This window comes from Carcharodon carcharias, chromosome 14 (assembly GCF_017639515.1).
Source record: "Carcharodon carcharias isolate sCarCar2 chromosome 14, sCarCar2.pri, whole genome shotgun sequence".
NCBI classification, from domain to species: Eukaryota; Metazoa; Chordata; class Chondrichthyes; order Lamniformes; family Lamnidae; genus Carcharodon; species Carcharodon carcharias.
Genome location: NC_054480.1, coordinates 79,448,940 through 79,474,411, shown reverse-complemented (window position 1 = coordinate 79,474,411; position 25,472 = coordinate 79,448,940). Strand labels below are relative to the sequence as shown.

General features: G+C 46.5%; 1 protein-coding gene across 2 annotated transcripts; it reads right to left on the bottom strand.

The window, feature by feature from the left end:
* Positions 1-2,240: 2,240 nt before the first annotated feature.
* On the bottom strand, positions 2,241-22,985 carry LOC121287463 (e2f-associated phosphoprotein). 2 transcript variants are annotated; one of them, XM_041205370.1, is made up of 6 exons: positions 22,828-22,985; positions 15,663-15,841; positions 14,432-14,536; positions 11,498-11,729; positions 10,451-10,564; positions 2,241-3,020 (listed from the first exon to the last, which is right to left on the bottom strand). In XM_041205370.1, the coding sequence occupies exons 1-6, from the start codon at positions 22,896-22,898 to the stop codon at positions 2,744-2,746; spliced, it is 978 nt and encodes a 325-aa protein (XP_041061304.1). In that variant the 5' UTR covers positions 22,899-22,985; the 3' UTR covers positions 2,241-2,743. The 2 variants fall into 2 exon arrangements, with proteins under 2 accessions (XP_041061304.1, XP_041061305.1); XM_041205371.1 differs by having other exon boundaries at positions 11,498-11,618.
* Positions 22,986-25,472: the final 2,487 nt, after the last annotated feature.

The window sequence follows — 25,472 nt, the reverse complement described above, 5'->3', positions numbered from 1 at the left end:
ATGCTGATGACTGTTTTGCCTCACCTGCAAGTGTTCTATGCCCCTATAATTTTTGACAAAGATCAGCTCTGAATAATTTAATAATTCCTCTTCTGAAGGCATGCAAAGCAAATCTTGCTTGCCTTTACAAGAAAGTGAGTAACAATTTCATTTAGTGCAATCCAAGTTATTCTACAAATAATCTGCTCGTTGACACTCAATTTGGGTTCTGCCAGGACCACTCAGCTCCTGCCTCCATTCCAGCCTTGATTCAAACATAGACAAAAGATCTGAACTCGAGGTGAGAGCGACTGGCCTTGACATCAAGGAGCCCTAGCACAACTAAGTCAATGGGAATCGGTGGGGGGGGGGGGGGGGATTCTGTTGATCAGGGTCATACCTAGCACAAAGGAAGATTGTTGGGGTTGTTGGGAGGTCAGTCATTTCAGTTCCAGGACATCACTGCAGTAGTTCCTCAGGGTTGTGTCTTAGGCCCTGCTATCTTCAGTTGCCTCATCGATGACTTTCTGTCATAAGGTCAGAAGTGGGGATGTTCACTGATGGGTGCACAATGGTCAGCACCATTCATAACTCCTCAGATACTGAAGCAGTCCATGTCCAAATTCAGCAAGACCAAGACAATATCCAGGCTTGGGCTGACATGGCAAGAAACATTTGTGCCAACTAGTGCCAGGCAATGACCATCACCCCATGATATTCAATGGCATTACTATCATTGAATTGCCCCCATTATCATCCTAGGGGTTACTATTGACCAGAAAATGAACTGGGCTAGCCATATAAATACTGTGGCTACAAGAGCAAGTCAGCTAGTAATCCTGCAGTAACTCACCACCTGACCCCCTCAAAGTCTGTCCACCATCTATAAGGCACAAGTCAGGAGTATGGTGGAATACTCTCCACTTCCTGGATGAGTGCAGCTTCCACAAGACTCAAGAAGCTTGACATTGCCCACTTGACTGGCACCCCATCCACCACTGACGCACAGTGGCAGCAGTATGTACCATCTACAAAATGCACTGCAGGAACTCGAGGCTCATTAGGCAGCACCTTCCAAACCTAGGAATACCACCATGTAGAAAGACGAGGGCAGCAGAGATATGGGAACACCGCCACGTGGATGTTCCCCTCCAAGCCACCCACCATCTTGAGTTGGAAATGTATTGCTGTTCCTTCACTGTCACCGGGTCAAAATTCTGGAACTCCCTTCCTAACAGTACTGTGGGTGTACCTACACCACATGGACTGCAGCCGTTCAAGAAAGCAGCTCTCGAGGGGAACCAAATTGAAGACTGACATCTGTCCTGTGTAGCTTCATCCAGGTTGGTACCTCTTAAATATGCCTGGTGCTGTTTTTGGGAGTGCTCTCTTGCACTCATTGAAGCAGGGCTGGCCCTCAGCTTGTCAAATGAGGGTTATGCCAGGCCATGAGATTACTGATTGTGGTCTAATATGCTGCTGATGGCTTATTGCCTCATGGATGCCCAGTTTTGAGCTGCTAGATCTGTTCTGAATCTATTCTATTTAGCATAGCTGCAGTGCCACATAACATGGAAGTAATCCTTGGCGTGAAGTTGGGGCTCATTCTCTGCAAGGACTGTGCGATGGTTACTCCTACCAATACTGCTGTGGATAGATGTATCTGCAGCTGCTAGATTGAGGGTGAAATAGAGTAGGTTTGTCCCACTTGTTGATTTGTTCACCACCTGTTGCAGGTCCAGTTTTGCAGTTATGTCTTTTATGACTTAGCCAGTAGTGCTGCTACTGAGTCACTCTTGGTGATGGGCATTGAAGGCCCCTGCCCAGAGTACATTCTATGCACTTGCTACTCTTAGTGCTTCTAAGCAGGATTCATTAGCTGAGGTGGGGACAGTAGCTGGTAATTAGCAGGGGGAGTTCATGCCTGTGCTTGACGTGATGTCATGAGACTTCATAGGTCTGGCATCATGTTGAGAACTCCCAGGACAACTTTCTCCTATGTCTAGGCTGTATTTTCATGCAAAATGGCTAGCTGCAAGAGGGGGTGGGTCCCTCAGTCTCCTCCAATCACTCTGGTTCCTTACCTTCCAGTAATTGCAGCAACAGAATGCTCTACCAATCGACTACTGAGAATGATGAATCCCCAGTTTTGAATCTCGAAACATTTAAGATTCAGGGAGGTTCCTGTGAAAGGAATAATTATGGGCTAGCCTTTCCTTTCCTATTGGCTGAAAAAAAGCATGAAGTTGAGCCACATTGAATTCAGCAAATAGCAAAACAATTTATTTAGTCACATCCATTTAGAGTTAGAGTACAGTAAGACTATTTCTATATAAAACAATCATGCTTTTAAATTGTTCCCTCCTCCTTGGTCTTTAGTGGTAGTATTGGCATTAGATTAGGCTCAGGCTATGAGTACCTTAAAATGTTCTTTCTTTGCCAGGTTGGGTAGGAAGCAGCAGTGGGGCAACTGAGGGGCTAGCACGAACAGAGCCAGTCCTCATGAATTTACCAAGGATGACTAACTGCTGCTTTAACTTTAGCACAGATCAGGAGTCCCAGATGGGACCATCTTGATGGCACTGTTAGAGGATCAAATACTGCTGTTTAGTGTCCAATCAGTTGAGCACCACACTGATCTATTTGTTCATTCCACCATCTGACCAAGGCCTGGACACATCCATTCTGACAATTATTGTGTAAGTTTTTGAAAAAAACAGGAGCAGAATTTAAGGTGCCTCTTAAATCCAAGCAGTCTTTTTTGTTAACAGTGGCTGGCAAGAACATTAAAGAAATGATATACTTCATCTTTGTCAAACACAGCCACTTCCACTGAACACTCTGCGCAGCGCACTGGATAGTACAACTCTTCCTTCTCACCATCCTGTGGTGAAGCAGTCAATTCTGTTGGGCCTTTGACTCTCTTATATCTGTTCCTTCTCTTCTGGTTTGCTGGCTCCTTATATTTGAGAACTTCTCCTCTGTTAATGATACAATTCATCACAAACATAGCCCTGTACTGCTCTTTGTACAATTCATGCCTGAAAAGATAAAGGAGAGAACATTATTACACTAAGGATAGAAAATTACTGTGCAAAATATATCTCTCAGCTGGGATTTTCCAGTCCTGCTGAAGTCAGTGGACTTTTGGTTGCTACATCCTCTGCAGGGGAACCTGTCATGCTGGGGTGAGAAAATCCCAGCCCGTCTGTCTGATATGAGCCTATGTTAAATAGCCTGGTACAATCACCATCCAATTTGCACAGTCCCAAAGCATAAAACTAGCAATCAGATTGCCATCTTGGGATGGAACACTGAAGTAGGTCATTCAGCCCCTTGAATCTGGTAAAGATTTGAGGTCTCTTGTCACTGGTACAGCAGAGGCCTCCTGAACTCCAAATGATGCCAATCCATTGCACAGAAACAGCAACATGAAAAATGTTTTTTTTAAAAAAAAGCATTGCCACCAATTGTTAGATTACTGCACCACTCTGCTCAACTTTAAAGGCATTCAATAAAGTGGCACACAAAAAGTTATCACACAAGCTAAAAGCCTCCAAGTTGGGTGTAACATGAAAAACAGCCCTCACACCTCCCCAAACACACTATGCCCCATCCACACCACCCCAAGCCACCTCACGTTCCCATCCATCCCCACCACGGCCCCTCACCATCCATGCCAACCTATCCACCCCATGGCAACAGTGCCAACTCATGCCCCCCACCCGTTGCTCTAACACCCAACATGCCAACTCCCCGAGTAGCCACAATGGCCAGACCGCAGGACTGCTGATATTAAAAGTACTTAAAATGTCTATTGATGAATTCACTATTTAAAAAAAAATTTATAAAAACCCATTCACTGCATTTAAATTAATTTAATACTAAATAAGAACAGGCATTTATATTCACAGTCCCACTTCAAAAACTTTATAAGCACTGTCAGGTGTCAAACAAACGGAACTGACAAGCAACTCATTGCGATAATGATGGGTTGTGAAATCAGTCATGCAGCACTAATCCTGCATAAACAAAAGGACAACGGGATCTTAATGGTTCTCCACCGATGCTGCCGGACCTGTTGAGTTTTTCCAGGTAATTCTGTTTTTGTTTTGGATTTCCAGCATCCGCAGTTTTTTGTTTTTATCTTTGTTTAATTGACTGCCACTCCTCTTCAAGGAATGCCTACCATGAAGAAGTTTTGTTCCTCTCTGCGACAAGATTTCTGTATCTCTCTTTTGCCTTGTTCACCTTTATTGCTTTCCATTTCTCTCCTGGTGTTTGACAAGGTGTTTACTAAAACCCGCTTTCACAGCCATATCTCCTTTCTTAGTGACTGTCTCCGTCTTCGACTTACCCCACGTGGATTTCAACTGAAATTCCATCCCCCTTTTCTCGAACCCACCCGGGACATAAAACGTTTCTCGGACTGCTGTTCCTGTCACATTCTGAGATCCACACTCAGTGCCATGCACTGCCATATGAACACACTCGACCTCTCCCTCCAGCAGCACCGCCGCACCCTTTTTCAAAGCAGCGCGTGCCCCCAGTTTCATTTTATTCTTTGTCTCATCCAACGCCTCAACAAGAAACTTTTTCTCTTTCTCTCAAGTGCTAAGGAACGCAAGCTGCAGCAACTCATCGACACCAACACCCATCTAGGACCCTCCACCCCTGCCTGTCCCTCAGTCCCCACCCCATCTTCCAAACCCAGCCCCGGCCGTGTATTCATTTTACCCCCTGACCTTCCCCTCTCCGACGCTGAACGTTCAGTGCTCAGCAAAAGACTTAGTTTCATACCCTTACGCCCTCATCTCAATGAATTTCGGGTTCGGCACGATGCTGAACTCTTCTTCCGCCGTCTTCGTGCTCACTTCTTTGGGCAGAAGTCCTCTCCCTGTTCAACGGATCCTTTCACCCACCTCCAATATTCTCCCTCCACCTGGACCCCTCCCTCTGGATTCTTACCTTCTCTTGATCTTTTCACTGAGAACTGTCGGCGTGACATTAGTCGTCTCAATTTCTCTGCTCCTCTCACCCATTCTAATCTGTCTCTTTCTGAACTTACTGCATTCCGTTCTCTCAGGTCCAACCCTAACATTGTCATCAAACCCGCTGGCAAGGATGGTGCTGTTGTTGTCTGGTGCACTGACCTCTACCTCGCGGAGGCTGAGCGTCAACTCGCAGACACTTCTTCCTACCTCTCCCTGGACCATGACCCCACCACTGAACATCAAGCCATTGTTTCCAGGACTGTCACTAACCTCATCTCCTCTGGAGATCTTCCTCCCACAGCTTCCAACCTGATAGTCGCCCAATCTCGGACGGCCCGCTTCTACCTCCTACCCAAAATCCACAAACAGAGCTGTCCCAGTAGACCGATCGTGTCAGCTTGCTCCTGCCCCACGGAACTCATTTCTCGTTATCTTGACTCCCTTCTCTCTCCCCTTGTCCAGTCCCTTCCCACCTACATCTGTGATTCCTCTGACACCTTACGTCACATCAACAATTTCCAGTTCCCTGACCCCAACCGCTTCCTCTTCACCATGGATGTCCAATCCCTCTACACCTCCATCCCCCACCAGGATGGTCTAAGGGCTCTTAGCTTCTTCCTCGAACAGAGGCCTGAACAATCCCCATCCACCACTACTCTCCTCCATCTGGCTGAACTTGTTCTCACACTGAACAATTTCTCCTTTAACTCCTCTCACTTCCTCCAAATAAAAGGTGTGGCTATGGGTACCTGCATGGGCCCTAGCTATGCCTGTCTCTTTATGGGGTATGTGGAACATTCCTTGTTCCAGTCCTACTCCGGCCCCCTTCCACAACTCTTTCTCCGGTACATCGATGATTACTTCAGTGCTGCTTCATGCTCTCATCGGGACTTGAAAAAATGTATTAATTTTGCTTCCAATCTCCACCCCTCCATCATTTTCACGTGGTCCATCTCTGACACTTCCCTTCCATGACCTCTGTCTCAATCTCTGGTGATAAGACTGTCCACCAATATCCATTACAAGCCTACCGACTCCCACAGCTACCTCGACTACAGCTCCTCACACCCCGCTTCCTGTAAGAACTCCATCCCATTCTCTCAGTTCCTTCGCCTCCGTCGCATCTGTTCTGATGATGCTACCTTCAAAAACAGTTCCTCTGACATGTCCTCCTCCTTCCTTAACCGAGGTTTTCCACCCACGGTCGTTGACAGGGCCCTCAACCGTGTCCGGCTCATCTCCCGCACATCCGCCCTCACGCCTTCTCCTCCCTCCCAGAAACACGATAGGGTCCCCCTTGTCCTCACTTATCACCCCACCAGCCTCTGCATTCAAAGGATAATCCTCCGCCATTTCCGCCAATCCAGCATGATGCCACCACCAAACACATCTTCCCTTCACCCCCCGGCGGCATTCCGTAGGGATTGTTCCCTCTGGGACACCCTGGTCCACTCCTCCATCACCCCCTACTCCTCAACCCCCACCTACGGCACCTCTCCATGCCCACACAAAAGATGCAACACCTGCCCCTTCACTTCCTCTCTCCTCACCGTCCAAGGGCCCAAACACTCCTTTCAAGTGAAGCAGCATTTCACTTGCATTTCCCCCAACTTAGTCTACTGCATTCATTGCTCCCAATGCGGTCTCCTCTACATTGGAGAGACCAAACGTAAACTGGGCAACCGCTTTGCAGAACACCTGCTGTCTGTCCGCAAGAATGACCCAAACCTCCCTGTCGCTTGCCATTTTAACACTCCACCCTGCTCGCTTGCCCACATGTCTGTCCTTGGCTTGCTACATTGTTCCAGTGAAGCCCAACGCAAACTGGAGGAACAGCACCTCATCTTCCGACTAGGCACTTCACAGCCTTCCGGACTGAATATTGAATTCAACAACTTTAGATCTTGAACTCCCTCCTCCATCCCCACTCCCTTTCTGTTTCTTCCCCCTTCCTTTTGTTTTTTCCAATGATTTATATAGATTTTTCTTTTCCCACCTATTTCCATTATTTTTAAATCTTTTATGCCCTGCTAGCCTTTCTATCCCACCCCCACTAGAGCTGTACCTTGAGTGCCCTACCATCCATTCTTAATTAGCACATTCGTTCAGATAATATCACCACCTTCAACGCCTCTTTGTTCTTTTGTCTGTGACATCTTTTGATTATCTGCTCCTATCACTGCTTGCTTGTGCCTACAACCACACACACCACCCCCCCACCCCACCTTAAACCAGCTTATATTTCACCCGTCTCCTTAGATTCACTCAGTTCTGTTGAAGGGTCATGAGGACTCGAATTTCAACTCTTTTCTTCTCCGCCGATGCTGCCAGACCTGCTGAGTTTTTCCAGGTAATTCTGTTTTTGTTCTTAATGGTAGTGATACTGGCTAAGGGAGGAGCTGATGGTGGCATTAAGGTAAGAAACCAGAATGTGATAATAGTAGGACAAGGGTAAGCACTCTGGAAAGAACAACATGAACAAGTGACAGATGGCCCTAGTGGGGGTGGGGTGGGGGAAGGGACAGTGGTGGGAATAAAGATCAAAAATAGGATAAAAGGTGGGGATATAAAAATGTAAATAAAAATAAAAATGTGGATTTTCATTTTTATTCATTGTTCTATCCCCACCATTTTATCTTTGTCAATCTCTCCTTTGCTTCCACCTATCACTGGCCTTCTATCCAGCTTCACCTGCTCCACCCACCTTAAACAGTACAATTTTCATTACGTTTACTTCTCTTTAGCTCTGAAAAAGTCATATGAACGTGAAACGTTAACTATGTCTTTCTCTTCACAATTGCTGTTAGACCTGCTGAGTTTTTCCTGCATTCTCTTTTTGTTTCAGATTTCCTGCATCCGCAATATTTTGCTTTTATCTTTGTGAATCTTTGGAATTCTCTATCCCAAGAAGATTGTGGATGCTCTACACTCAAGTATGTTCGAGGTTGAGATGCATTAGATATTTGGTTTCTTTGACAATCAGATACTCATGTTCTTAGAAGGACAGGTGACCTGAAACTCAAGGTCAGGCAGGTAGACTGAAATGAAGTGTTCTGCAAAGCGGTCATATTGGTCTACAACTGGCCTCACCATTGTATTGTGAGCAGTAAATACATGCTAAATTGAAATGTAGATCACTGTTTCACGTGAAAGGAATGTTTGGGGCCCTGGACAGTGCGAAGGGAGGTTACCAGGGAGATGTTATATCCTGTGCTTGCATAGGAAGGTGCTGTATGAAGGAGAGGGTGTGTTTAGAGTGGTTGAAGAGTGAAGGGTGTCTTGGAGGAGGGAATCATCCCTTTTGGAATGCTGAAAGGGAGGAGAGGCAGAGATGTGTTTGCTAATGGCATCATCCTGGTGGCAGAAATGGCAGCCAATGAACCATTAAATGTAGAGTGGAAACTTTACAGCCTTCCTGATGTTCAACAATTTCAGATCATAACCACAATTTATCAGTCACCAGTTATTGGTAATGGTTCTGCGTTTCCCAGTTACACCACCTCTCAACCCATACCTTCCACCCAATTATGGACTGTCCCTTTTGTTCTTCCCACTAACCCCACCGCACCCTGCACCCCCCAGCCCTTCCCTGCCTCTGTACTCGCTTAAAACCTGTTACACCTCAAAAGTTTTTCCAGTTCTCACAAAGGTCACAGGCCTGAAAACATTGGCCCGAATTTAGTGTTGCTACCACCAATGGAAAACAAGGTGGTGGGTGCACTTATATGTAAAGTATCAGCTTCCTGATGGTGGGATGAAAGTTGTGAATTAAGATTGCGGCGGATTGGAGATGGATCGAGCTTCCTAACGGCAAGCATCGGGAGCCTATTTTTAATGCATCAGCATGTCATGCACACAATAAATTTTTTTTTTACCAGATTAAATTGTACCTTTGCAATTAACTCTAGAGCAAACGAAAAACACGTCTTCAGATTCACGACTGGTTAGAAGTGGTGTGCAGCAGACAAGGTCATCTTCCTGGAGGATTTGGACTGAGCAGGAGCTGCTTTTCTTTCATGGGAAACTTGTTTGACCCCAGGAGAGAAGGCATCGATGCATTTGAGATCAAGTGGTGTCAATGCAATAGGATTGGGAAATGGCTGACTGAGGGAGGGACGGTGGTGGTGGACCTTCATAGGCTCGTGGGGGACAAAGGGAGGAAATTGGACTTCATAGGGATGGTCAATATCTACAGACAGGAGGAGAATCATGATTGTGGGAAGCTCTGGGCAGTGAAGGGGGGGTTGAAATAAGCAGACAGTAGCAAGGAGGTGGGGGAGGATCAGAAGGTTCTAGAGGCAGCTGTAGTCTCAAGGCATCTACTCTCACAGCCAGACTGATGTTGCTGACTTGCAGGGATTGAATATCTGTCCGGAGGCCCTTTAACTATGGCGCCTGGATCTTTGATCCCGTGAGGTAACGGCAGGGTCATTGACTATCTGCACGATTGGTTGGGCTACTTGTCCATGAATATCTAATTGGCTGGCCGCTGCAATATTAGCCTACAAGTGGAAGACCTTCACATCATCAGTTCCGTTGTTGGGACATTCAACACTACAATAAGATTCCGGCCATTAACCCGGTTTCCCTCTCTACAGGTGCTGCCTGTCAGACCTGTTGAGTGTTTCCAGCCTTTTCTATTTTTCCTTTAAATGTACCTAATTTGATGTGAAGCACTTTAGGGCATCCTGAGAAGTCAGACAAGTCTTTCTGCAAACGTAGGGAGTCTTATAATCTGTGAAGCACTAGGCAGATGTAACATGCCCTTCCCCGACTATCTCCTATAAGTAACAGAAACCTTTCAAAACTACATTTTGTACATGAATGGTGGACATTGCTTTGTGTCTCTACTTCCTCGATACATTGCTTTACACACACACTGACTTAGCTCAAAAAAAATGAGTACAAAACTATACTAGACAGCTTAAAAGAACAGTGGCACAGTTTAAAAGTTTATTTACAAAGACAACACAATTTGGTTGAGATACCTTAGAGTGTTCTTTAAATGGGGGGCGCTACTTTAATTTAGTTTAGGTGCCTGTCACTTTTGCACCAACTACAAGCGAAAGAAATCAAACAACACTTTGAACAATGTTCGAGTGGGTGTTCGCAGAATATCTACACCTTCCCTACCTAACTTCCCTGAGGTGCTGCCTCATGTTCGGGTAACAAATTCGTATGTTATGCTTGCTGCTCCGGCTTCTCATTTGTGACCCAGGGCAGAGGCAGTTGGCAGGCACAGTTAGGAACATCATGGCCATCTTGATCCAATCCCACCTGGTATCCTCAAACATGCAGGGGCTCCTGGATACTAATCCGGAACAAGAACCTTGATACTTCCTCCCTCCTTAGCCCAGGGACCAGTTTGAGTATCTCAATATGACCACCAAACTTAGCATTGACCAGTGACTGAATCTGGGGCAGTGTGACTAGTTCCTAGTCTGGCATCTGCATAAGAGCTAATTGCCACTTCTTACCGCTGGCAATCCAGGCACAGAGTTGTCATACATGCGGGACAGTTCAGAACTGCATCGCTGGTTGGAACAGGCGCAGTTTTGGACTGATTTGACCGGTTATTAAGCCCACGGTACCTGCAAAGGAAGGATGTTGGGAGTTAGGTCTTATTGAGGTTTTATATTAGATTCACCTTTACCTCCTAACTTATATACTCTATGCTCATTAGAAAATTTTAATTTTTAGTTTTCTTCATAGCTTGATCCACCTGTGGTGCTGCTTTTATTGTACCTCGAACCTCCAAATTACTTGGTTTTCCTATATTACCCAGCTTCCCTGGCCCCCGCCCCAAAGTAAAATTATTGTTCTTTGAAAACATGCTACTATAGATCTTCTCAGTCAGTGAGCAGCCCATGTCATACTGTCATGATTTGGGTCCATACAGCAAACTGTGTAACATAACTGATATTTCCCCATGGTTTAGTCCTCTCTACCTGGAATTTTGGACCCTTGTGTCAGTTACTTGCATGCCACAGATTTTTTTTGGTTCCATCCTCATCTTTAGCCATTGTCCAAGTATCCTCCCATTGTCCCCAGCATTCACACCCTTCCAACTACCCAAGGTTATCCCTGAAAGGACAGGGAGAAGACAGTGCCCCAGCTTCAACAAATTTTCCTCCTTCCATCAGTCATCCAAACAAGCAACCACCTGGGTACCCAAATCCAGAATAGGAACATTTAATTCTAAAACATTGTGCAGATACAAAACTTACTTCAAAACCCTACTGAGCTGGCACCAGAGAACACCTCAAGAAGCTGATGCTGAGGAGGACAACTTGGACCCTGAAGATGGAAGCTAAGAATTGTTCTACTGTCATCAAAATTAGATTAGGAACTAGGGGATGTCTGATAAATCCTCACAGCTCACTGTTTGGCTTTAGGTACTGAAAGCTAGACTAGCAGCAAGCATCAAAACCAACTCCCGTCTCTTACTGATAGAGATGAGCTGCCACCTCACCAGGGCAAAAATTCCACCTTCAACACAAAGCAAAGAGAGAATGTTCACTCACCCTCTCCTCTGCCTGTCAACCCAAGCCTGATCACGATCATCTTGATCCGGATCGTACAACAGCTCATCGTTTGTCAGGACCTTCTGCCTCTTCTTGCGTTTCTTCTTTGAGTCACATTCTTCTGCAAGGATTAAGGCAATGTTTAGCGGGGCTGTCCAAGTGTCATTAAATTCATTCTTGAATTGCAGAAGAAGGGAAGGCTGTGAGATTTCCTTTGCTCCAAAGCAATCATCTGATTTATAAGAGAAATAAAATCATGTTGATCAGAAGCTTCAGTTCATATTACTGTAGAAAGTGTATTTTTTGTATCTATTCATTCACAGGATGTTGGTGTCACTGGCAAGACTGGTATTTATTGCCCATCTTTAGTTCCCCGAGAAAGCTGTGGTCTTTGTAATGGTTTGATACAACTGAGCCCAGTGGCTTGCTGGGTCACTTCAGATGATGTTTACAGTTAACACCATTGCAGTGGGCACTTGAATCAGGTGTAGGCCAGGCTAGTTGAGGTGGCACGTTTCCCATCCTATAGGCATCAGAGAACCTGTGGGGTTATTTTTCAACAATTCAACAGGTTCATTGTCACTCTTTACTCCCAGATTATTTTTATACTGAATTCAAATTTTCAAACTGCTGTGGTGGCATTTGGACTGGATTAATAGCCGAGTAAATAGCCACTATACTATCACACCTGTGTGATCCAGATGGAAAGCCAGAAGCTGTAGCCCCATTGAGCCCACTCAGGTAAAGGGGAATATCTCCCTCTGGTGCTCCATTAGGAAGGCTGAGGTTGTGGTTTATCAGTGTGTAGTGGTTCCAGGACACTATCCAGTCCCTCCAAATTTGTAATTTGTGTTGTTTCTGGGCAAGTCACTATTGCACATTCTCCACGTGGTATTATTGAAGCAGCAATTGGGAGGGGCTTAGTTCAAGGGTACCTGTCAGACAACTAAAACTGATAATCTTACAAGAACACATTATCTAAAAAATGTGAACCAACATTATTCTGGCTGGACTCACCTAACCCTTCCGACATGCAGAAATCGTGCCTTAGGGCTCAAGGAAAGGCTTGGAGTTGAATCTAGGACAAAGCAATCCACTTGATCAGCACCCCATCCACCAACTTCAACATTCACTCCCTCCACCACCGATGCATGGGGGCAGCAATGTGTATCATCTACAAAGTGCAATGCAGCAACTCACCTTCAACAGTACCTTTCAAAACTGAACCTCTACCATCTAGAAGGACAAGGGCTGCAGAAACATGGAAACCCCTCCAACCACTCATCATCCTGGCTTGGAAATGTATCACCGTTCCTTCACTATCACTGGGTCAAAATCCTGGAAATCTCTCTCTGACAGCACTGTGGATGTACCTATACCACATGGACCACAGAGGTTCTAGAAAGCAGCTTACCACCACCTTCTCAAGGTCAATTAGGAATAGGCAATAAATGCTGGCCTACCCAACAAGGCTAACATCCCAAGAATCAATAAATAAAAAGCTCACGCCATGGAGATCAGAGGGGCAGGTCAATTCTCCAAGCCACTTATACACACCCGAGTGCTCACAGAAGCACTGGCAGCAGGATTGCATGCTGCTGATGTGAAGGTTGAACAAAAGCTCATCTTGCAGCACCAACGCACTGGACCTTGTCAACCCCCAACCCCTCCCTTCCCGGAGGAGAGACACCGACCCCTGATCGCCCCCAGCGACAGCGGAGGGGCATTGACCCCTGACCATCCCCAGCCAACCCAGAGGGGCACTGATCCCTGACCATACTGAGCCACCGCAGAGGGGCACTGACCCCTGACCGTTCCGAGCCACCACAGAGGTGCACTGACCCCCTGACCATCATCAGCCACCGCAGAGGGGCATTGACCCCTGACCATCTCCAACCACTGTGGAGGGGCATTGCCCCTGACCATCCCCAGCCACTGCGGAGGGGCATTGATCCCTGACCATCCCCAGCCACTGCAGAGGGGCATTGACCCCTGACCATTCCCAGCCACTGCGGAGGGGCATTGACCCCGACCATCCCCAGCCACTGCGGAGGGGCATTGATCCCTGATCATCTCCAGTCACTGTGGAGGGGCATTGACCCCTGACCATCCCCACTACATAGGGATAGTGACCCCTGTTCCCTGAGCCTTGGCCTCTGGATTACTAGTTCAGTGACATTACCACAATGCCACCATCTCAACTCTGAGGGAAGACTTCCACTCCCATTGGGAACAAAGTCCTGCCTCATTCGAGCTGCCAGCCAATAGTTCTTTGGTCCCAGCAGCGCCACTGGGAGTGGTAGACACTGCTGGGACTGCAGCGGATCCCAGAGGGAAGTGAGCAGTGATGGAATCTGGACTTGAAGGCAAGTCTGGGTTCTCGTTTGCACCAGGCTGGCATTCCCTCTTTCCAGTGAATGAATTTTAAAAATTCACGTATTTAGATCCTGCAGTATTAACAGCAGTGTTATCTCAATCCAACCTCACTGACTTTTGGGCAGTTTATCGTCAACAAAATCCCACCCCCAACCCCTTCACCGCCTCATTTTCCATTTCCATATCCCGCTCTAAGAAGCTACCTCTCACTTGGACATGCTTCCACAGAGCCAGCAGCCCTTAGTACCTTGCCCAAGTGATCTAACTTCATGCCTGATATTGACTCTTTGCTTCAGCCTGGGGCACCAAGGTCAGCGGCAGTGCTCATATTTTCCTTCACATAGCCAACAGTAAACTATTCTTAACCAAAACTAAAGCAAACACAAGCATCTAAACAATATCAGATGAAGATCTGACCCAGATCTGGAAGAATCAGAGGTCTAATTAGGGGATCACACAAAGACCTTAGTCCTGTAACATAGCCTGTGTTATTGAGCAGGTTTCCAGTTTGAAGATCTTCCAACTGCAAGCAAGACAGCAGAATAAGTGGAGTCTTACTTTGTTCATCTTCAGCCTCAGAGTCCGAGTCGAAGTAGACTTCATCATAGTACTGTGGCCCAGGAACAGGTTGGGTGTGACAGCTTTCAATACTAGAGGAAGCACCTGACAAAACGAAAGATCAGAGTGATCAATACCTCAGTTAAAATTGCTGGTTTTTGTGTGTGTGTGTAAATTATACTTATCAAGGCAATGACTGCTGGTGAGGAATAGAACTCCGTTTCAGCATCAAAAGGTCCCAGGCCAAATACAGCATGGGCTTAGATACAGAGTAAAGCTCCCACTACACTGTCCCCATCAAACACTCCCAGAACAGGCACAGTACGGGGTTAGTTACAGAGTAAAGCTCTCTACACCATCCCAAACACAAACAGGGCAGGATACAATATGGGTTATATACAGGATAAAGCTAACACTACACTGTCTATTGTGCACCAGTCCCAATCTGTGAAGAGTTATTTTTAAATTTTCCACATTAACCATCTCTGTGGTTTCAGATTGTTGATTCAATTGCAATCAACATGAGGTTTGGGACAGTTTTTCTCAGTGGGTGCATACTCACGAGAAACTGAAATGAGAATTCAGACACCAGAGAGCCTTACACATAGCACACATGCGTCCCATTAGTTTGAGCTGGAAATGCATGACTCACAAGCTAAGCAGACTCAGGCCTGGTTAGAACTTGGATGGGTGACTGCCTGGGAATACCAGGTGCAGTAGGAACCTCCTAGGACAGTGGTCATGTTACTGGACTAGTAATCTAGAGGTCTGAACTAATACTCCGGAAACGTGTTCAAAACTCACCACAGCAACGTGGTGTGAAGCTCACCGTAGAGGTCACATGCTGAGTGCAAATCACTCATTGGCAATACATTGGGGAAGGTCTGAGTTAAGAGCCAATCAATGCCCCTGCAGGGTGTTACCTGATGCAGGTGAGGAATTCATCCGGAATATGGTTCAGGCAGTAATGGGGGAGCAGGAGAAACAGATCCAGGACTGTGGATGCAGTTACTACCTGGAATGGGAATGACTTCTGACTGGCATGGTAATCTCAATGGGTGAGATGAGGTACAAAATCACCCAAAAACCTACTTAAACACAAGAAAACAACCATTGCCATAGTTTAATTTACTAAAACCACAGAGTAAAACTGGAGACAAGGGAATGAGTAAAAGCTTTTATATTACTAAGGTTGATTTACAAGAGAAGCATTGGAAACCTTTGAACACACCTTCAGGTGCTAATGTCCAGCTGTGCTCAATAACCTTCATGGTGGAATCCAGTTCTGCTGCCATCTCTTTCTCAAATTCATCATTGCTGGACTCGCTTTCCCCCGTTAAGTACTCCTTGATCAGCTTGCGTTTGCGTTCAGGTGTACCATGAAGGAGAACTTCTAACTCATCTTCAGAGCTGGGAGAAGTAAGAATATATTCAGAGTTTCCCATCAAGCTGGCTGCCCCATCTGTGCTCAATGTGTGTGAGAACAACTACACTTCATGGTTCCAGAAAAAATATTCCATCACATTTTGAAATGTCTCAGAATTGGCAATCTTGGTTAAAGAATGATCATGAGGAACAGTAGGGCATGCCAATGCTGACTGGTGCCAGAACTAAATCACAAGTACTTGCCAAAATAATCTAATTTATCAATATCCCACAATAACCAACTCCATGATTCTACTTAGATGTGTTAGCAAAATAAAAATTCAAGTGATTAAAAGGGCAGTGGCAGCATGGATACAAAATTGCTGAAGAAAGCAGAGTAATGGTGAATGGTTGTTTTTCAGACTAGGAGGAAATATCCATGGAAATGGGTTGGTGCAAGTGTAAGGAACACATCTTTTTATTTCTGTTGGACTGAGTTAAAATTACAATAGCTGCAGGTTGAAAGACATGTCCACTGGAACAGGATGAGATATATGTACAATATTGCAGTCCTGGAACAGAGTGTGCCATAAAGACAGGATGGTGCTGGAAAGGAGTCCTGGACCAAGGGAGCTGCTGGACAACAGCATTTAGTTGCCTCCTGACCAGGTTTTGCGTGAGAAGCAGTGCAGGAGAATAGCTCCTGGCTTGAAAGGAACAAGACCTAAAACCTCTTTCTCCTGTGTGTAGAAGATTCCAGTAATTTTTCTTCACCATAACCTGCTCTCTCTCCGAAAACCCCTGTCAAGAGGCAAAGGGGAAAATCACCGTTAGAGGCATTGAAAGGCAAATGCTCAACCAGTGAACTAAGCACTGCAAGTGCTGGAAGACCACCTTGTGTCATCAACAAGAAAAGAATTTGGAAAACATCAAAATCAACCCAATGAATCCTGCACTCTGGAATTGGTGCTATTGAACTGTTTTATCCCATCCTTAAAATTCATGTTTTTGTATGTCTTATGTGTATTGTATATGTGTGTATAGGGATTTAAGAAGGGGGTAGAGTTTAAGTTATAGTGTTAGAATTAGCAATTCAAGTTTCTTTCTTTTGCCATTGGTTAATGACAGTTTGTTCAATAAACAGTTATTTACTTATTAAGTTTAGAAACCTGTTGCTTGTATACTGTTAACCTAAATTAAACAGTTAGGTACAATTGGTGACAAAAACAAAAATACCTGGAAAATCTTGCAAGTCTGACAGCATCTGCGGAGAGGAATACAGTTAATGTTTCGAGTCCGTATGACTCTTCAACAGAATTAAGGAAAAATAGAAGAGAGGTGAAATATAAGCTGGTTTAAGAGGGGGTGGGACAAGTAGAGCTGGATAGAGGGCCAGTGATAGGTGGAGATTGCCAAAAGATGTCATAGACAAAAGGACAAAGAGGTGTTGATGGTGGTGATATTAGCTAAGAATGTGCTAATAGGTGACATTAAGAGTAGAAAGCAGGACAAACAAGGTACAGATAGCCCTAGTGGGGGGAAGGGATCAAAATAGGCTAAAAGGTAGAGATAAAACAATGGATGGAAATACATTTAAAAATAATGGAAATAGGGAGGGAAAAATCTATATAAATTATTGCAAAAAAGGGGGATCGGAAAGGGGGTGGGGATGGAGGAGAGAGTTCATGATCTAAAGTTGTTGAACTCAACAAACTTTTATCACATATGTCGCAGCTTGGGGAACAGTGGGCAACAGAACTGTTCTGTTGAAGGGTCATGAAGACTCGAAACGTCAACTGCGCTCTTCTTTGCTGATGCCACCAGACCTGCTGAGTTTTTCCAGGTATTTCTGTTTACGTTTTTGTTTTGGATTTCCAGCATCCGCAGTTCTTTGCTTTTATCTTTTTATTTTCTGTTTGACTGTGAATTAAAATTACAATGGCTGCAGGTTGAAAAACATGTCCACTGGAACAGGATGAGATATACACACAATGTTGCAGTGCTGGTACAGAATGTGCCATGAAAGACAGAATGGTGCTGGAAAGGAGTCCTGGACCAAGAGAGCTGCCTGGCAACAACGCTTTAATGGACTCATGATCAGGTGACCAGGGTTTTATGTGAGAGCAGTGCAGCTGAATAGCTCCTAGCCTGAAAGAAAAAGACTTAAAACCTCTCTCTCCCCTGTGTGTGGAAGATTGCAATAATTCCACAATAATAGCTAGCTGGCTTTTTCTCCTCATATCTCTATAACCTGCTCTCTCTCTCCCTCTCTGAATGCCGCTGTCAAGAGGCAAAAGGGGAAAATTACTGTTAGAGACATTGGAAGGCAATTGCTTGTTTCATCTCGTTCCATCAACAAGAACCGAAAGGAATTTGGAAGATATCAATCAAAATCGACCCATCAAATCCTGTACTTTGGAGTTGGTGCTACTCAACTGTTTTATTCCACCCTTAAAATCCATGTTTTGTATGTCCTATGTGCCTTGTATGTGTGCGCGCACAGGGATTTAAGAAGGGGTAGAGTTTAGGTTATAGAGTTAGAAATTAGCAATTCATATTTCTGTCATTAACCAGTGGCAAAAGTAAGTTTGTTCAATAAACAGTTTTTTACTTATTAAGTTTACAAACCTGGTGCTCGTATTCTGTTAACCTAAATTAAACAATTGGGTAGAATTGGGGCAATCTGGTGGTTTGATCAAACTTTTCCATATTTGTCACGACTCGGGGAACAATGGGGCTTGATATTACAGCGCACTATCCCCAGTAAGTCCTGACACTAGGACCACTACTACTGTTTGATAGATTTAAAAAAAAAAATTCATTCATGGAATTCGTTCGTGCAGTTAGAGTGGGAGTTCTAGAATTCAGGATCTCTTAACACCTAGAAGGACAAGGGCAGCAGACTCATGGGAACACCACCACCTGCAAGTTCCCCTCCAACCCACAAACCATCCTGACTTGGAAATATATCGCCGTTCCTTCACTGTCACTGGGTCAAAATCCTGGAATTCCCTCCCTAACAGCACTGTGGGTGTATCTACACCACATGGACTGTAGCGGTTCAAGAAAACAGCTCACCACAACCTTCTCAGTGGCAGTTAGGGATGAGCAATAAATGCTGGCCTGGCCAGTGATGCTCAAATCCCATGAAAGAATAAAAAAAATATCCACTATCTCTACAGCCATTTACTTCAAGGCCCCAAATGTTGGCAATCAGATCCATGGGACTTGTCAGCCTTTTTATCCCATTAGCTTTCCCAGTATTTTTTCTCTAGTGATGGTTGTTTTAAATTATTCCTTTTCTGTTGTTCCTCTATTTTTCCTGTTATTCTTGGGATAACTTTTGCCTTCTCATGTAGAGGCAAATAGGAACATGAGAACAGGAGTAGGCCTGATACAAAATAGGTACAAAAGTAGATATAAAATACTTGTTCAAAGTTCATGCCATTTCCTTGCTTCCCATTTAATTCCCCAGTCTCACCCTCTAAGGGACTAATAACTCAGTGTTTCCCGAATGTTCTCCCAGTTTGTCCTCACTGCCTCAGTCTTTGTTTGGCCCGAGAATGAAAATTTTATTTATTCGTTCATGGGATGTGGGCATCACTGGCTAGGCCAGCATTTATTGCCCGTCCCTAATTGCCCTTGTTCAGAGGGCACTTTAAGAGTTGATCACATGTGGGTCTGAAGTCACATGTGGGCCAGACCAGGTAAGGACGGCAGATTTCCTTTCCTTCCCTAAAGGACATTGGTGAACCAGATGGGTTTTTACGACAATTGGCAATGGTTTTGTGGTCATCATCAGACTTTTAATTCCAGATTTTGATTGAATTCAAATTCCACCATCTGCCGTGCTGGAACTTGAACCCTGGTCTCCAGAGCATTACCCTGGGTCTCCAGATTGCTAGTCCAGTGACAATATCACTATACCATCGCTTTCCCGTATTTGGGGGCATGGAACATGTTATAGGTAATGTGATGGAGAGACAGAAGTTGGGGGATGTTGATGAAAAGGCAAGAAAAGCAAACACCTACCTAATCACAGGCTTCTTTGCAGCAGCAATCATGCCTTACAGAGCAAACTATTAGACCACACCCACCAAAAGAAACACAACCATTTAAAGGTGCCTCGCAGCTCTCAGAAACATTGCTACGACAGAACTCATGACCCCAAATGCTCTCTCCCTTTTACATATTTGTGGAAGCTTTTACTGTCAGTTTTTATATTAATTCTTAGTTTACTCCCAAATTTCTCCCTTTTTTTTAAAGTCTTCATTTGCTGGTTCTGAAACTGTCCCAATCTTCAGGTCTAACACTAATCCTCATGGGAAGGAACATAGGCAGGAGTAGGCCATTTGGCTGTTCAAGCCTGCTCCACCATTCAATAAGATCTTGGCTGATCTGGTCGTGGTCTCAGCTCCACTTTCCCATCTACCCTCCATAACCACTGATTCCCTTGCCTAAAAAAAACTAACAGGATTGAATAAATGTAAGATCCAGCCTCCTATACTTTCTGTGGAGGAGAATTTCACACACCAATGACCCTTTGGGAGAAAAAATTCTCCTCAACTCTGTCTTAAAAGGGAGATCTCTTATTTTTAAACTATGACTCCTAGTTTTAGTCTCCCCCACAAGAGGAAACATCCTCTGGATATCCACTCTATCAAGTCCCTTCAGAATCTTATATGTTTCAATAACATCACCTCTCATTCTTCAAAACTCCAATGGGTACAGGCCTAACATGTTCAATGTTCCTTCATAAAATAAGCCCTTCATCCCAGGAATGAGTCTAGTGAACCTTCTCTAAACTGCTTCTAAAGCAAATATATCTTTTTTAAATAAGGAGACCAAAAGTGCACCCCAGTGCGCCAGATGTGGTCTCACCAAGACCCTGTATAGCTGCAGTAAATCTTCCCTACTTTTATATTCCATTCCTCTAGCAATAAGGACCAAAATTACATTTGCCTTCCTAATCACTTGCTGTACCTGCATACTAACTTTATGTAACTTGTGTACCAGGACACCCAAGTCCCTCTGTAACAGTTCACATTTACCCACATTACAGTCCATCTGCTAAATTTTTGCCCACTTATTTAACCTGTCTCTCTCCCTTCACAGTCTCTTTACCTCCTCTTGACAACTTGTTTTCCTATCTATTTTGGTGTCATCAGCAAATTGTAAGCCGTTGTAGTATTGCATGCCTTTTCTTTCAATTTGATACTGTAAGGAACATATCTTTTTATTTTTCTTCAGTTCTGTGGGACTGTGGTTTTAAAAATTGGACTGTGGCTTTAAAAACTACTATGGCTGCAGTTGAAAGACATGTTTACTAGAACAGGATGAGGAACATACAATGTTGCTATTTTCTGGAACAGAGTGTGCCAGGTTGGATAAAATGGTGCAAAAACAAAAACAATGTGTTCAATAAACAATTATTTACTTATTAAGTTTACAGACCTGGTGCTTGTATTCTGTTAACCTAAATTAAACAGTTAGGTGGTTTGACCAAACTTTTTCACATTTATTGTGGCTCAGGGAGCAGTGGGCTTGATATTGCACCCCGGTGAGTTGTGACAATACCATCCTTAACTTCCTTAGTTAGCCATGGACGGTTCATCCTTTTGTTAGACTTTTTCCTTCTTATTGCAGCCACTTCCTTTAAGACTCTTGGATGCAGACCATCAGGTCCAGCAGATTTGTCAGCCTTTGGTCTCATTAGTTTTCCGAGTACTTTTTCTCTCGTGATCGTGATTGTTTTAAGTTCCTACCTCCATTTTGCCTCTCGATTTTCAACTATTCCTGGGATACTTTTTGTGTCTCTATTGTTCAAAGTCTCAGGTACTTTGTTTCCCAATAATTCACCACTTTCATCCTCTAAGGGACCAACATTCATTGTTGCAACTCTTTTCCTATTTATATACTTGTAGAAGTTTTAACTGTTTTTATATTTCTTGCTAGTTTTCTCTCATACTCCAATTTCTCCCTCTTATTTTTTAGTCATCCTTTGCTGGTTTCCTTTCAATTTAATATCATGCTGAACTTCCTTAGTTAGCCATGGATTGTTCACCCTTCTGGTAGATTCATTCCTTCTCAATGGTATTTATCTTTGTTATGAGTTATGAAATATCTCCTTAAATGCCTGTCACTGCTTCTCTATTGTCTTTGCTTTTAACCTATTTTCCCATTCCACTTTAACCAACATTGGCTTCACACTCTTGTAATTGCCTTAAGTCAAATTTAAGGCACTAGTTTCAAACCCAAGTTTCTCACCCTCAAACAAAATCCTTCATGTTATGATAAATCCTGCAGAGAGGATCATTTTACTGTGAGATCATTAATTAATCCTGTCTCATTACACCTTACTAGGTCTAAAATAGCCTGCTCCCTTGTTGGTTCCAGACCATATTGTTCTAAGAAACTGTCCTAAATACACTGAGCTTACCCTCCTAGCTACCTTTGTCAATTTGATTTGTCCATTCTATATGAAGATGAAAATCGCCCAGGATTATTGCAGTACTTTTCTTACAAGCCCTCAACTTCTTGACTTATACTCTGTCCTACAGTGTAGCTACTATTAGAGGACCTATAAACCACTTCCACAAGTGACTTATTTTGTTTGCTCTTTCTTATCTGTACCCAAACTGACTCTAGACCTTGAGCTGCACAATCAAGATCATTTATCACTACTGTACTGATCCCATTCTTGATGAACAGAGCCACCCCACCGCCTTGTCCTTTCTTCCTGTCCTTTCTAAATGTCAAATACCCTTGGATATTCAATTTCCAGCCTTAGTCACCTAATAATCAACGATGAAATGTAATGTCTCCGTAATGGTTATCACATCAAACTCATTTCTATTTGTACTATCAATTCATCCATCTTGTTATGCATGCTGCCTGCATTCAGCTAAAGAGTCTTTAATTCTGTCTTTTGATTTTTTTTTCCTACTCTGATCCATTTGGAACCTTTTTTTAAATGTATTAAAACATCCAACTTTCAAACCTACCCTGGCTGCCGGCTCCCGCTCACTCACCTGGAACTCAGATCTTCCTGGTCACTCGGCTCCTCTACCAGATACGGATCATCCTGCTCCTGGCAGTTCATGTTGGAGCGGCCTGTCCCCGCGCCGAACCCCGGCCTGTCCCCGGGCCTGTACCCGCGCCGAACCCCGGCCTGTCCCCGCGCCGAACCCCGGCCTGTCCCCGGGCCTGCCCCCGCGCCGAACCCCGGCCTGTCCCCGCGCCGAACCCCGGCCTGTCCCCGCGCCGAACCCCGGCCTGTCCCCGGGCCTGCCCCCGCGCCGAACCCCGGCCTGTCCTGGGTCCAAAGCCCTCAGTAGAACAACGATTATTGACGGGGCCACCCACTTGTCAGAAGACAGAGGGGCCTCAAATGCTGGGGCGCAGCCGGATGACGCACTGAAGTCCAAAGCTCAAGCAGCGTCAAGACGTGAGAGCAGGAGGCTCCGCCCCTCACAGAACTCTGCTCCCCCCGCCCCCACCAATACTCACCCCCCACCCCTCCTTAGGGTCTCACTCCCCACCGGCCTCCTCGCCTTCCCCAACCCCCTCTCTCGCCCCAGCTCGGCCCCCATCCCCCCAATCCCCTATCCCCCCAATCCCCTATCCCCCACCAATCCCCCCATCCCCACTCCCATCCTCATCCCCCCGAACTCCCCATTCCATCCCCACCATCCCATCACCCCCACATCCCCATTCCCACACCCCCATTCTCCCCATCCCCATCACCCCCATCTCCATCACCCCCCCATCCCCATCACTCCCCATCCCCATCACCCCCCCATCCCCATCACCCCCCATCCCCATCACTCTCCATCTCCATCACTCCCCCATCTCCATCACCCCCCCATCCTCATCACCCACCATCCCCATCATCCCACCAGTACCCCCCATCCCCACCCCCATCCCCCATCAACCACATCCCCCATCCCTCCCCCATCACCCCCATCCCACCCAATTCCCCACACCTCACTAATACCCCCCACCCCTCCATTCCCATCCCCCCCAACCCCATCCTCCCGACCCCCTGATCCCCATCCCCCCCATCCACAACCCCCGAACCCCCCAACCGCCATCCCATCCCCCCACCCAGCCCCCCATCCCTATCCCCAGAATCCCCACCCCCCATCCCTCCCATCCCCATCCTCACCCCCCCATTCCCATCCCCCCATCCCCCCCATCACTATCCCCCCATTCCCATCCTCATCCCCAACCCCATCCTCATCACCCCACATCCCCATCACCACCCCCTCCCCATCCCCCCCAGCCCCTTCCCCATCCCCATCACCCCCTCCCCATCCCCATCACCCCCCATCCCCCCAACACCCCGATCTCACCTCATCCCCCTCATCAACCCCCCATTCCCCCATCACCCCCCATCCCACATTACCTCCCATCACACCCCACATCCCCATCAACCACCCATTCCCATCCCCTCACCCCCATCTCCATCACCCCCCATCCCCATCACCCCTCTCCCCATCCCCATCCTCATCCCCCCCATCCCCATCACCCCCATCCCCCACCACCCCCTCATCACCCCCCCATCCCCATCACTCCCCCATCTCCATCACCCCCCACCCCCATCACCACCCATCCCCATCACCCGCCTTCCCCAGCACCTCCCCCATCCCCATCACCCCCCATCCCCCATCAGCCCCCAACATCCCCCATCCCTCCCCATCAACCCCCATCACCCCCAATCCCCAACCCCCAATCCCCATCCCCCAATCCCCATCCCCATCCCCATCACCCCCCATCCCCCAACACCCCGATCTCACCTCATCCCCCTCATCAACCCCCCATTCCCCCATCACCCCCCATCCCACATTACCTCCCATCACACCCCACATCCCCATCAACCACCCATTCCCATCCCCTCACCCCCATCTCCATCACCCCCATCCCCATCACCCCTCTCCCCATCCCCATCCTCATCCCCCCCATCCCCATCACCCCCATCCCCCCACCACCCCCTCATCACCCCCCCCATCCCCATCACTCCCCCATCTCCATCACCCCCCACCCCCATCACCACCCATCCCCATCACCCGCCTTCCCCAGCACCTCCCCCATCCCCATCACCCCCCATCCCCCATCAGCCCCCAACATCCCCCATCCCTCCCCATCAACCCCCATTACCCCCAATCCCCAACCCCCATCCCCCAATCCCCATCCCCATCCCCCCATCCGCAGAATCCCTACCCCCAGCCTCAGAATCCCTACACGCCCATACCCACCCCCATCCTCACCCCCCCATTCCCATCCCCATCCCCCCATCCCCAGAATTCCTACCCCCCATTCCCATCCTCATCCCCCCCATTCCCATCCTCATCCCCAACCCCATCCTCATCACCCCCCCATCTCCATCAGCCCCCACATCCCCATCACCACCCCATTCCCATCACCCCAACCCCCATCCCCATCACCCCCTCCCCATCCCTCCACCCCCTTCCCCATCCCCATCATCCCCTCCCCATCCCCATCACCCCCCCATCCCCCCAACACCCCGATCTCACCTATTCCCCCTCATCACCCCCCCATTCCCCCATCACCCCATCCCACATTACCCCCCAACACACCCCACATCCCCATCAACCACCCATTCCCATCCCCTCACCCCAATCTCCATCAACCCCCACCCCATCCCCCTACCACC

Coding starts and splice junctions, on each gene's coding strand:
- LOC121287463 (XM_041205370.1), bottom strand. CDS start 22,898: ATGAACTGCCAGGAGCAGGATGATCCGTATCTGGTAGAGGAGCCGAGT. Junction 11,730..14,431: donor TGAGGCTGAAGATGAACAAA/GTAAGACTCCAC, acceptor CTTATAAATCAG/ATGATTGCTTTGGAGCAAAG. Junction 10,565..11,497: donor GTTGACAGGCAGAGGAGAGG/GTGAGTGAACAT, acceptor CTTCCTTTGCAG/GTACCGTGGGCTTAATAACC.